Raw genomic sequence first — 12678 nt, 5'->3', positions numbered from 1 at the left:
GTTCTTTGGGAAATCTGGAGTGCTGGGGAGGAGGTTTTGCCTCACATGCCTCCAAAGAGGGCATAGGGCCCCACTTGGCTCTCCTAGATCAGTTATTCCAGGCAGTTTATTTCTGGTCCCTGTGTCCCTGGGCTGAGTGTGACAGGGGACAGTGCTCAGCTGAGCAGTTTTCATCCTGCACTCCACAATATTTCTGCACTTTGGGCTTTGCAAGTGTTGTGCATGTGTTTCTTGGCAGGGGAGAGCCATTGGGAAACTTCCCTGGCTCAGGCCCATGGTGTGTTCCATGGTCCTGGCACAGAACAGAAGTTCAATTGTGTCTCTTTTGCTGCCTAGAAAATAGTGACCAAAAGCTGCAGCCACTGTGAAGAGTTGTGAGTGTTGGGAGCACCTGCAGCTCTGGTCCGTGGGGCTAACACAGATCCCAAGGGATGGCACTGTTTTGGGGAGCCCTGTTTGGGCACTGTTTGGGCTTGTTCCAGCTCTGTTCCCACAGCCATTCCTCTGTCCCATCTCTCTGGTTTTCCCTCAACTCTTCAGGCTGCTTTTTCATGCCAAGGCACAGTCCCAGTCTCGGTGTGCATGTCCCCCTGTCCCCTCAGGAAGCAGCAGTGCCAGTGTGTGGGAGCAGGGCTGGGGAGCCCTGCTCTCTCCTCTGAACCCTGACTCAGTCCTACACGTGGCTTGGAGCAAGATTGTAGTTTTATTTTTTATTAACGTCTTTGTACCTCAGTCCCTCATTTGGGAAAAAAAAAAAAAAAAAAAAAAAAAAAAAGGGGATGTACCCAGTTGTGGAAAGCAACCTGGGAGCTCTGCATGCAGCATGGTGCTACACTTTCCTGGGTACCTACATATCTGGCTGTCAGTGCTTTCATTCACATCCAGCAGCTACACCTGGAAGGTGGAAGCCATGCTCAAGTCTCTGCTAGGAAGCAGAGCCTTTTTCTTTTCAAAAAACCCTCCAAAACAGGCAAGTTGGCTGTGCTTGTTCACCTGGCACCCTGGGTACGGCACGACCGACCCCATGAGGCAGCCAGGAAGGGGTAGCTCCGGTGTTAAATTGCTTAATTAATTAATCGGGAGTAGAGGGGAAGCGTGATTTGCTGTCCGAGGGTGGCACGGGGCTCTGGGCAGCTGTGAAAATGATGTCGGCAAGTAAAACAGAGAGCCAAGGAGAGCTGTGTCGCCTCATTATTCCATCCCTCTCCCCAACCCATTTGCAGTCTCCTTCATAGCGACCTCCATCTATAATTTCCTTCTGAGGGGGAATGGAGGGTTAGGCACTGATCTCTTCTCTGCAGAAACCAACAACAGGACCCGAGGGAATTGCCTGCACCTGTGTCAGGGGAGGTTTAGGTTGAATTGGGGTGCGAGACTCTCAGGGTTTAGGAAGAGACTCTCCAAGAGAGTGGTTGGGCCCTGGAACAAGCTCCCCAGGGTAGGGGTCTCAGCTGCAAGCCTCTGTCAGAGTTCAGTAAACGTTTGGACAGTGGTTCTTGTGGGGTCCTGCACGGAGGCAGGGCTTGCACTCGCTCACCTGGCGGGACCCTTCCAGCTGGGGAATTCGGACTGATGGCTTCGCCTTGCGACAAGGTTTGTCCCTCCGCAGCTTCCCCATTCCCGGCGCGCGCCCCCGCCGGCCCCGGGCTTCCCTGTTGCCTTGGTGACGGCGGCTCCCGCCAATCGGCAGCGAGGGCGGGAAAGGCGGCAGCGGCCATGAAGCGGCGGCGCGGGACGGAGCCTGGGCCGGGGCCGGAGCCAGAGCCGGAGCCGGAGCCGGAGCCGGAGCCGGAGCCGGAGCCGGAGCCGGAGCCGGAGCCGGAGCCGGGCTGCTTGCGGGCCTGGGCCGCCCACAGCCGGGCGCTGGTCGGGCGATGGACGGTGCGACATGTCCTCTCCCTTCCCCCCCGCCCCCCGTCCCTCTTTCCCGAGGCGCGGGGCTGCCGCCGGTGCCGCTCCACAGCCGGGCTGGCGGTAAGTGTGTCCCTTGCAGACGGCGCGGTGCGGCGGAGAGGGGCGGCAGGCGTGCCGGCAGCTGCGAGACGAGTGCTGGGAGCTGCTCCAGAACATCCGCGGTGAGTGGCGGCCGCCCAGCCCCGCCTTCGCCTCCCGGTGCTGTCCCGGGCCGGAAGCGTGTGGGCGTGGAAGCACCGACTCCCTGACACCTCTGTTTACCGGGATGCAGCTCCAATGTCCCGGTGCTGAAAACAAACGCATGCAGGCGGCGGGGTGAAAGGGTTCCCGCTGCCCAGTGCTGACTGGGACCTGCAAAGGAGTTAATCACAGAATCCTCAGGGCTGGAAGGAATCTCTGATCACCCAGTCCAACCCCCCTTCCAAGGCAGCGCCACCTGGAGCAGGTGACACAGGAGCACATCCAGGTGTGGTTTGGATGTCTCCAGAGAAGGAAACTCTACAACCTCCCTGGGCAACTGTTCCAGTGCTCTGCCACCCTCAGCATAAAGAAGTTCTTCCTCAAGCTGAGGTGGAGGTTCTTGTGTTTTAGTTTATGAACATTGTTCCTCCGGTTTCAGCTACAGTATCCCAGTGGTGGAAACAAGCCAAGGTGAAATGACCTCTGTTGCCCTATGCTGACCTGGGCCAGAAAACGGGTTACTGCCCAGCCCCAGACTCCACCTTAATTTGCTGAGCAGAGCTTTGGGGTTTCTGTAAAACAAAAGTGAGACAGCCTTTTCTGTGGGAAATCAGGGAAGAGACTCTCTGACACAGGTGTGGTGCAGAGAAAGCCCAACACGAGGCAGCTTTACTTTCAGTTTTCTCAGCTCCTCAATGCAAGAAAGACAGAGAACTCCTGTAGAGGGTTCAGCAGAGGGAAATGAGGATTACTAGGGGACTGGAACATCTTTCCTACAAGGAAAGCATGAGCAATATGGGCCTGTTCAGTCTGGAGCAGAGGAGACTGAGAGGGGACCTCATCTGTGTCTGTCGGTGTCTGCTAGGAGGGCTCAGAGGGTGGACCAGGCTCTGCTCAGTGGTGCCGAGCAGCAGGCACAAGGAATGGGCAGAAACTGATGCACAGGAAGTTCCACCTGGACATGCAGAATCACTGGTGACTGCACATAGGAACAAATTACCCCGAGAGGTTGTGGAGTCTCCCTCACTGGAGATACTCAAAAACCATCTGGATGCAATCCTGGGCTCCAAGATGGCTCTGCTTGAGCAGGGAGATGGGACCAGATTAGCCACTCTGGTCCCTTCCAGCCCTGCCCATTCTGTGGTTCTGTGATAAGGAGAGAGACACAGTGTGTAAAGGGTGGATATGTACTGGACAGAGTAGGCTGTTGATGCTCTTCTAGGAGAGCTGAAAGGCCTAACTCCTGGAGGACTGCAGCATTTTGGTAGCTGGGGAATGGATGTCAAAAGCAGTAGTGGCACCTGGAGTGCTGACACATGCTGTCTGACTGGCACTGCAGTTCCCAGGTGGCTAAATCACACCACAATCACTAAAAATCACTCCTTGCCAAGCCACTTATCTTGTTGCCAAGCCACTTATCTTGTTGCCATGCCAGATGTTGAGCATGGACAGCTGTTTATTCTTAGCCAGCTAAATTTCTTGTTGGGTTGGCTGTGCCCACAGGGCTGCCAGCTGCCCTCCCTGCCCTGCCTCTGGAACTCACTGTCCTCTACAACTTCCTGCTTTTCACTCTGGGAGCATCTGACTCTGCCATCAAAGGAGAAGCAGAAGGAATACGCCAGGGGCTCCTCAGGGGTAAGGATATGGTTGTTTGTTTGGGGAGTTCTCAGGGTGAGGAGAGTGTTCTCTGCGCTCTGGAGATACTTGGTGACTGGCTGGAGGGGCAGGAACTGTGAGCAGACACTCCTGGCTCTGCCAGGGAAGGCCAGAGATGGGGGAAACTCAGACATGCCTGACTCCACCTGGAAACTGTGGGCAGACACCCCTGGCTGTGCTTGGAAATGCTGGAGATGGGGGGAATGGTGAGCAGACATCCAGGCTCTGCCTGTAAAGGATGGAGGCAGAGTGGCATGTGACCAGGGAGAATGTGCAGCTGCCTGCCTGCTGCTGCCTGCAGAGATGGGCTGGAGGTTTCAAGGGAAACAAGAGTTTTTAATGTATAAGGTGCCAAGTCTCTAGCAAAGTTCTAATGACAATAGAAAATTATTGCTTTCTTTAATTATGGTGTTCTGGCTTCAAAGAAAGCTCACTGAAACAGGCTGCAGTTTAGAGGTGGATCTGCAGTGTTGGCACATGCTCTCCTGAGGGCAAATGACTTCAAGAGGGCTCAGCAGAGCTGGAGTCTAGCTCTGAGTTGTGCTGTGTGTTCCTGAATGTGCTGCTGTCATCTCCTCTCTCTTAGAGCTTGTTTTCCATTCTGCTGAGGCCAGACCAGCCCTGCAACCCCATTCCTTCCATCGCTATGAGGAGCCTGTGCTTGCTTGAGGCTTTCTCTCCCCCCTGCATCCAGGGTGTCAGTTACAGGGCACCAACACATTGTCTCACGGCTCTAGGTGTTTTTGCTTGGATGTTTTTTTTCAGTTCTCGAGGCTTGTGGGGCCTGCGGACAGGATCTTGGCACGGAGGAGATGTGGGAAAAAGTGCTGCAGGAGGTAACCGTGGAGGAGTTGCAGGCACCTCTGCACCGCCTTGGGGCCCTGCAAGCAGCCTGGTGGCTGGCAGTCAGCCAGCTGGGAAGTGTTGCTGGCCTCTTCCAGCTCCTGAGCACTGCTGAGGTAACTGGGCACAGGCAGATGCTGGAAGAGCTGGCATAAATACTGTGTTTGTCATAAAATTCACTCTGCAAAATGTCGTTGTGGCACTTGGACAGCTGAACCCATCAGTGCTGCCCAGTCAGCATGACTAATCCTCCCCATGGCATCCCAGCATAGCCTAATGGCCCTGAGAGTGTTAATGAATCCCAGAATATTCAGCTTGTGTGGGCCCTGGGCCTCTGTGTGTCAGACAGGAGACTTGGGCAGGCTGGAAGAGGGCTGCAGATGGACTTGCAGACTCTGTAGGGAACAGGAGTGGGATGCAGAACCTTCCCTGCTGGCGGGTCCTGTCTTTCTGAATGAACTCCAACAGCTGCCTGTTGAATGCCAGGAGGCCCTGGAGGAGCAGCCCACTCTGAGGTGGGGAGGTGCTGCCCCAGGCCAGGCAGGAATGCCTGCAGTAAGGGTGTTGTAGCTGAAGGGAACAGATGGTAGGACATTGCTCCCACTGCAGGGAGCAGTGTTGACTGGTTTGGTGGGATCTGTTTGTGCACTTGGACCAGTGTTTCCTGCTTCCCTTCAGCATTCCCTGCTCTCCTTTGTGTCTTCACAGGACCTGGGAAAAGCTCACTGCAGTGAGGGGCAGAATGAACTCCTCTCCATGATCAAGGCATGGCGGGTCCCTCCTGAGGGACCCTCCCTGCCCCTTGTACAAAGCGCCAAGGACTTGAAGGAAATCCTCTGTACTGCAGCAGCATTCCTGCAAGGTTTGTGGGGGGCAGGAACTCAGGCCAGCACAGTCTCCTGCTTCTCTGTCCCAGGACCACTTTTCCCTGCCTTTATCCTGGTTTCTCTTCCCAAGCAAATTGGCCCTTGGGGTTTTTCAGGTTGTTCCCTTGGAAGTGGGTCTTGGCTGAGCCTCTGAGTTTCAGCCTTTACATTCCATATTCTAAAAGCTTCCCTGCTTTTCCCCAGCTCATTCTTTCTCCGCACTATCACAGGGTTTCTCTGCCTGTCTGTAGTGTCTGGGCCCTGCAGTGACCTTAAAGCAGAAGGCTGGCAGGGGAATTATGAAGATTTTCCTTTCTTCTAGAACTTGCCTTGTTGCAAGCACGTTGTTCCTGTCAGACTAAGGTGCTGCAAGAGCCACACAAAGCTGTTGTGAGGCTTTGTAGCCTGGTGTCACAGCAAGCAATGGATGTCCTCTGGCTGCTGTGTTCTGTCCTGCCTGTTTTCTCTCCTTTACTGTTTTGACAACCCCAGCAGCTCTGGGGACAGCCAGCATGGCCTTGCTGTGCTTGGGCTCCTACAGGGCCTTCCTGCCAGGAGGCAGGGCAGGACCTCTGGCACACAGAGCTGGAGCCAAAATAGTCAAGGGTGGCACCAGCACTTCCAGCAGGGAAGTGGCAGATGTAAGTGTGGTGCTGGTATGTGAGAGCAGCCTCAGAGGGAAGCCTGAAAAGAAAACTGAAGGAAAGGCAAATAAGGAGTTGTAATAAATATTAATTAATTGATATCCCAAAGCGTCCTGTTGGGAAATGACCCAGATGTGCTGAAAAAATTCTGAAGTTCTGTGTGTGCTTCCCTATCTGCACTGTCATTGTGGATAAATGTGGAGGTGAACCTGCCCAGCACATACCCCTGTCCTTGTTCTGGGCCAAAGGAAGCATCCTGGGCTTGGAAGCTGCTGTTATTTCTGCTGGACATTTCCATTGAGTGGCTTGTTCTCTTGCAAAACCACTCAAGCAAAGATGGCAGCTTGGCACTATTGGGCTGTGCATCGCTGGGTTTGGAGGGGATCAGGCAAGTCCCTATGGCTCTGGGAAGAAAAGGGGACCACCCTTGTTTGGGGCCAGGTATGACACAAAAGTGAGCCACAGTGCCAATATGTTGGGTCTGTCCTAGGGCTGCAGGAGCTGGAGGCTGGGAACTTCCCCACCGCCCTTTCCCTCCTTCAGGAAGCTGCAGGAGGATTCTGCTCCAAGAATATCCTGGCCCAGATCTACACCTGCCTTGGCTGCTGTGCTCAGCGAATGGTAATGACAGCAAAGAGGGGAAAGGCAGCTGTGGGGAGGGGAGGCTGAGGCCGATGTCCACAATGCCTCTGTGTGATCCAAGGCCTCTCAGGGAGGGAAGACCTTGAGCAGAAATTGCCCTTGTGGCCCCAGCCTCCTTGGACAGGCTGCAAAACCCATGCCAAGATTTTGGCTGATTGCAAAGTGTTTCTGCAGAGAGAGAAGCTCAAAAACCAACCTGAGGAGGGCTGCCTTTGGCTGAATTGCTGCCCTGCTTAGTGGGGATCTCTTGGGGAAGCAGAGTGAGAATCTGGAACCTACCAAACAGTAAAGACTTCAGCAGGATATGCTTTCAACATGCATGTCTTTCACGTCCACCTAGGGCAAGCCTCAGACAGCCCTTCAGCACCTGAAGCGGGCCCTCCAGGTAGATTTCCAGTGCCTTCCTGCCCTGTCCCACGTGGCAGCAGTGTACCATGACCTGGGAGAGACTGATGCAGAGCTGCAGGCCCTGACCCTACTCTACGAGGTTTGTCTGGTTCCTGTAGTTCTGGGATGAGTTTTGGCCAGCAGAGCTTGCATGGAGCCTCCAAAGCAGGCTTCTTCCTTCTCCTGGACTCCTTCTAGGCTCTTTGACCCTGGAAGGAGTCCCCAAAATAGCATGGTGCTGCCTTCAGCAAGTGGGCAGGAAGGAGTCCGGTGAGATCTGAAATTCCCACTCAGCACCATCAGTTTGGATGTGGCAAGACTTTGGGTCCTAGTTCATGTTTGTGGTGGCTTGGGAGGTTATACTCTCAGGTCAGAAAGTATTAATCTCTTATAAAGAGACTTTTAAGGGCAGATTTTGGCTGCAGTGAGGCAGCCAAAGGAAGGAAGGAAGGAAGCTGCATTAGCTGTGTGAACCTGCCTCAGAGAGGTCACAGCAGTAGACCCTGAATTATCTCTTCAGCGTTTGAAAACTGTCAGATACATACAGAAAGGAGAGGGAACTCTTTCCTTACAAATGGTCTAAGTATGTGGCTGCAATAGGAGATGGTGTTCCAGGCAGCTCAACGAAAAACCTGAGGTGATCTGGATGATCTTGCAAATCTCCTGGTGCCATGTGGAGATCAGAAGACTGCCTGCCCCTGTGTGATCCTCATGGCTCTTGCTAGAAGCCACTGTGAGAACAATGTAGTTCTTGTGAAGTGCAGCACTTCTGCTTGCCTGGGTGCATCCTCAGATGTCAGAAGAGACAAAATATTGCAGCTGCCTGAGACTTGACCAGTCTAGTGTTGGTCATTTTTTCTATTCCTGTTTCACAGGCTCTGGGAAAAAGCCCTCCAGGAACTGCTTCCTCTAGTCCCTGTTTCATAATGCGAACAGAGCTGCTCGTCCACACACCAGTACTCACTTCCCTCCTTCGCCGTGGCCATGCCTCTGAAGTGAAGTACCTTCTGGCACAGCGGTGTCTCCAGGATGAGAGGTAACAGTGCCTCTGGTCTGCTTGCAACCTGCTGCTTGTTTGGGCTCTCCAGGTTTTTGTGCTCCAGGAAATGGTCCAGTTCAGTGCTGCTGTCGTAGGCCTGCTGAAACCATGGAGATTGAGAACAGGGCAATTGTGGTGCAGGGGGAGAGACTGCAGGCTGGCAATCCAGGTTTCACTTGGCTGATGGCACTTCTCCTTCCACCACATGTCCTGTGTTCTGTTGCAGGGTGGCTGATGCAGTGGAACATTACCTGGATTTTCTGTCTCTCCTTCAGGAGGGGCTGCAGCAGCAGGTAGGTATCCTGGTAAAGAGCTCCCTTGGTGACTTGGAGGATGAGGGTTGGAGGGATCCAAACCCAGTCCCAAGGGCTGGGCTCGGCATCAGCCCTGGACTCCAGGCTTCAGTGTCTAGTTTGAGATGTGAAGGATGAGGTAGGAGTTGATGTAAAGGAAATGAAGTGGGGACTGGCACCCCCGACCTGTGGCATGTCTGCCTTTGGATTCACACCAGAGAGCACTCACCACTGCTGTTTGGGGAGACAGCTTCCCCTTCCCTATGGGGAACAGATGTCAGCCTGATTTTGGATGTCCTTCACTCCAGAGTAGGGACTTGATGCCTTGACTCTGCTGAGTTGTGAGTGCTTTCCATCTTCTTCCTGCTCCACCAGGCTCCAGGGACTGTGGGAGAGGGCTTGAGCTTTGCTGGGCAGCAGCTCCACATTCCCAGTATGAAGAGAGTCATGCTGCTGGGCAGAGAGCTCTGCAGTTCTGCAGCACAGATGTCACTTTTGCTCCCCAGGTGCCCCTGGATGGTAGCTCAGCTCTACCCAGGATCCCAGAGGTGTTTCTGGAAGCAGCATCTGCCTTGGAGCAGGCTGGGAGGCACCAGGATGCCATAACTGTGTGTGAGGAGGTCATCAGCCGGACAACTGACCTCATTCCACGGGTGTTACGAGTGGAGGAGAGGTTGGAGCAGCCGGAGTCCTCATTGCCAGGGGCACAACTGGCAGGTGGACTCCTGTCCCAGAAGGAGAGCCTGTGCTGCCTTGTCTGGAGAGCAGCTGGATACCTGCACCAGGGCTGGGCATGGGCCAAGCTGGGCGAGAGCAAGGAAGCTGTCACACAGTTCAGCAGGTGATAAAGCCTTGGCGGGAGAAGGGGCCTCCCCAGCAGGCAGCAATGGATGGTGGGGCCAGGGCAGGACACAGCATGGCACTGCGGCTGCCCTGACAGCTTGGCACTCCTGAGAGCCCAGGATTGGCTTCAAAGCTCCTCTGGCCTCCCACCCACAGGTGCCTCAGTGATCTCCTGCGTGTCCAGCTTCATGGGTCTGGCGTCAAAAGCACAGGTAGGACACCACACAAGCGGGACCTGTGTGGGACCTTGACTGGGTTAGGATTTGTGTGCTTGGCAACAGCAGGTACAGGGGCAAGGTGGTGGGCACAGCACCCCTCTGGGAAGAGGCAGTTGTCCCAGGGTGCAAAGCTCTGGGCCATGCTGAAGCCTCTGAAGAGACTGGCTGATTTTTTTTTGAGCAGAGTTTGGCCTTCGCTCTGCCTCCGTCACTGCCTAGGTAGCAGTTAAAGGGGCTGTGAACTGGATAGCTTCTCCAATACATTTTTTTGGGAAAAGATACATGCCAGTGGTGCAAAGGGATGGCCAAAGGCCAGGCTACTGCTGAGGTCACTGTTCACCACAGCCATGTAACACTCTGGCTCTTGCCATTCTTCATTCTTCCTCTCTGCTGCCTCCCGACCTCTTCCAGCCTGGCAGAGAGGCTGAGCTTTGCCATTTGTCTCCAGAGCTGGAGGATGAGCAGCCCAAGTAAATGCTTGGCCTGTCCTGACTGCTAACCTGGCTCAGCCTGCTGGGAACAGGGCAGAGAACATCTGGAGGATGCTGTCTTTAGGTGTGTGTGTCTTCCTGTGGCAGAGAACCGCCAGCCAGAAGTGGAGGTGCTCCAGAAGATCAGGTTGCTCTCTCTCATTGGGCGAGGTACGCAGTTCCTGGAGCTGGGGAGGAACAAAGAAGCCCTGTTGGATTTCCAGCACAGTTTGCAGATCTCACCAGGTAACAGGCTCATTTTGGTGAGGAACACAAGGGATTTCCACAAATTTGTCCTGGGCTGCTTTGCTGTATTCAGCAGGAAGTTCTTATGCTTTATACCACATTTATTCAGGTGTCAAGGACAACAGTAGGGCTGCTAACAATGTTACATACTAGAGATACTTCTGTGGGACCTGGTCAGCTCACTGCCATGGAGAAACAGACCAAAACTATTGTCAGAGGGATTAATCAGAGCCCTGACAACAACCTGTGCCCTCAGATAGCTTGGAAATTTCCTGCCTCAACCCCAGCTTGGCAGCAGCAGGTACAGGGGTAATGTGGTGGGCACAGCATCAGTCTGGCAAGAGGCAGTTGTCCCACGGTACAGCCAACTTTCTTGCAGACATGTCTGCTTTCCCAGAGCAGAGGAGTGGAGCTGTGCTTCACCTGAGGAAGCAGCATGTCCATGCCTGGTAGTACAGAGGCCTGCAAAGGGAGCATTCCTGTCTTGAGCTCAGCCAAGGCACGGCTAGTGCTGCTGACAGGGCTGCTCTCTCCTGTTGAGTGCTCTGACATGCTGAAGAGGTGTGAGCTTCACCAAGATCTGTCAGACCTGCTGGTCCCAGTCCTGCCCGTGGCTGCTTCCTCTGGGGGTGCGGACGTGCCTGCAAGGAGAAGCCCAGTCTGTGTGCAAAGAGAGGTGTGGCAGGCTGTGCCCCAGGGCTGATGCCATCTGCCAGCCCTGGGGTTAATTAGAGGCTGTGACACAGCCAGGACAGCCTCCTCCCCATTACACCACCTCCCCTTACGCCCATTGACCTTGTCTGGCTTTTGAGCTTCTTCTGTAATGCCCTGCAGCCCACAGCAGTGCTGAGGACCTCCTCTGCTCCTCCTCTGCTAAGGGCTGATCCTTCTTCCTGTCTTGCAGGTGACCCAGCTGCTGCCTCCTACCTGGTGCAGGCCTTGTGGAAGCTGAACCGGAAGCAGGAGGCGGCTGCTCAGTGGCAGAAGTTCTCCCAGAGCTCCCCTGGAGAGGATGGGCAGCAGCAAGGGCAGGGAAGGTGTGTAGAGGGGTGGGTGAGATCTCAGCAGTGCAAACTGCTGAGTCTGTCACGCCATGAGGGCAGTTTAGGTGTCTGAGGAACTTCCCCTGGTGACTGCTCCAAGGGGCCACAGGCTGTGGATCTGCTGGGACTCCCTGGGGCACAGAAGAGCTGACATGGAGCCAAATGGGGAGGGCAGAGCTGCAAGTAGAGCGGAGGGACCTGCAGATCAAATGTCTTAGGGAATGACAAAGGAATGCTGCAGTCCTCACTGCTGTCACGTTTCCTTCTCTTTCAGGCCCCTCCCTTTGTACCTGGTTTCATGTCAGGAGCAGGCAGTGTTCCCTCACAGTGAACTTCTTGCCAGAAGCATACAGGATTACCTCGGGGCAGCAGCCCAGGACACCCCAAGCTGACCTGGTCATGCCCCTCACTCCCATCTGCTGAAATCTCCCTGCACTTGGCTGGCACAGGGGCTTTAAGAACTCCTTCAAGATTCAGAATTGCTCTCTGATGAAGCTAGATTCCCAAAGGACTGAAACAGAATAGATCTCCTTTTCTAATAAAAAACTCAGCTCTGATTAGCTTTGGGTTTTTCCATGCTCTTTTTCCAGAGCAAAATGTTGCAGTCATGGCCTTGACACCGCCTCCAGCTACTGCGAGCCCATGGGCTGTGTGCCCTGGATGTGTGAGAGATCAAGGGCAGAGATACCTCCATCCTCTGTGCCCTGTGCATGGTGGGGCTGGCTCTGCACTCGGGCTCCAGGGAGTGTCTGACAATGACATAAAGCAACTGGATGAGGGATAACTGTTTCAAACTAACAGAGGACACGGTTAGATGCGGTATGAGGAAGAAATTTTTCCCTCTTAGGGTGCTGAGGCCCCGCATAAGCTGCCTAAAGAAGCTGTGGCTGCCCCTGGCTCGCTGGGAGCGTTCGAGGGCGAGCTCGATGGGGCTCTGAGCAGCGTGGTCTGCCGGCCGGTGCCGATACCGAGCTCAGAGCGGGCCTGGCCCCTCCGTGAGGCCGCGGCCATTCCCGGACCACGGGCAGGAACGAGGCCGCTGTGAATGGCGGGAAGAGGCGCGCGTGCGCGCCACACCCCTTCCGATTGGCCCTGCCCGCGGGAGCTCCCTAATCAGCCGCGGCCGTGGAGGCGGGACTTCCCTCCCGCATGTTCCTGTCGGTGGCTCTTCGCCATTGGCCGCGCGTCAGCTGTCGCTCGAAGGAAGAACCGCGCTGCGATTGGCTGCGGAAAGTGGCGCCTGGCTGGTGACGATTGGCTAGGACACACAGAGGGGCGTGGCTCAGGCGGAGCCCTCGGTTTTTTTTTTTCGCTCTCTCCCATTGGCCGAGATGGCGGCCGGCCGGAATTTCCGATTGGCCGGCGCACGCTGTTGCTAGGCAGGCGAGGCGGCG

The 12678-nt window shown here is 55.0% G+C and overlaps 1 protein-coding gene across 1 annotated transcript; it reads left to right on the top strand.

Annotated features, from left to right (window-relative positions):
* Positions 1-1716: 1716 nt before the first annotated feature.
* Positions 1717-11707, top strand: FANCG (FA complementation group G; the record flags this gene model as incomplete). Its single annotated transcript, XM_084225649.1, has 14 exons — positions 1717-1881; positions 1994-2075; positions 3598-3729; positions 4516-4709; positions 5302-5455; positions 6594-6724; positions 7086-7232; positions 8008-8168; positions 8398-8464; positions 8971-9305; positions 9464-9519; positions 10104-10241; positions 11146-11278; positions 11559-11707. The coding sequence occupies 14 exons, from the start codon at positions 1717-1719 to the stop codon at positions 11674-11676; spliced, it is 2013 nt and encodes a 670-aa protein (XP_084081775.1). The 3' UTR covers positions 11677-11707.
* Positions 11708-12678: the final 971 nt, after the last annotated feature.

Source organism: Fringilla coelebs (assembly GCF_963513975.1).
Source record: "Fringilla coelebs genome assembly, chromosome: Z".
Lineage (NCBI taxonomy): Eukaryota > Metazoa > Chordata > Aves > Passeriformes > Fringillidae > Fringilla > Fringilla coelebs.
Note: the sequence above shows the minus strand (reverse complement) of the source record. Positions and strands in the feature narration are given on the sequence as shown.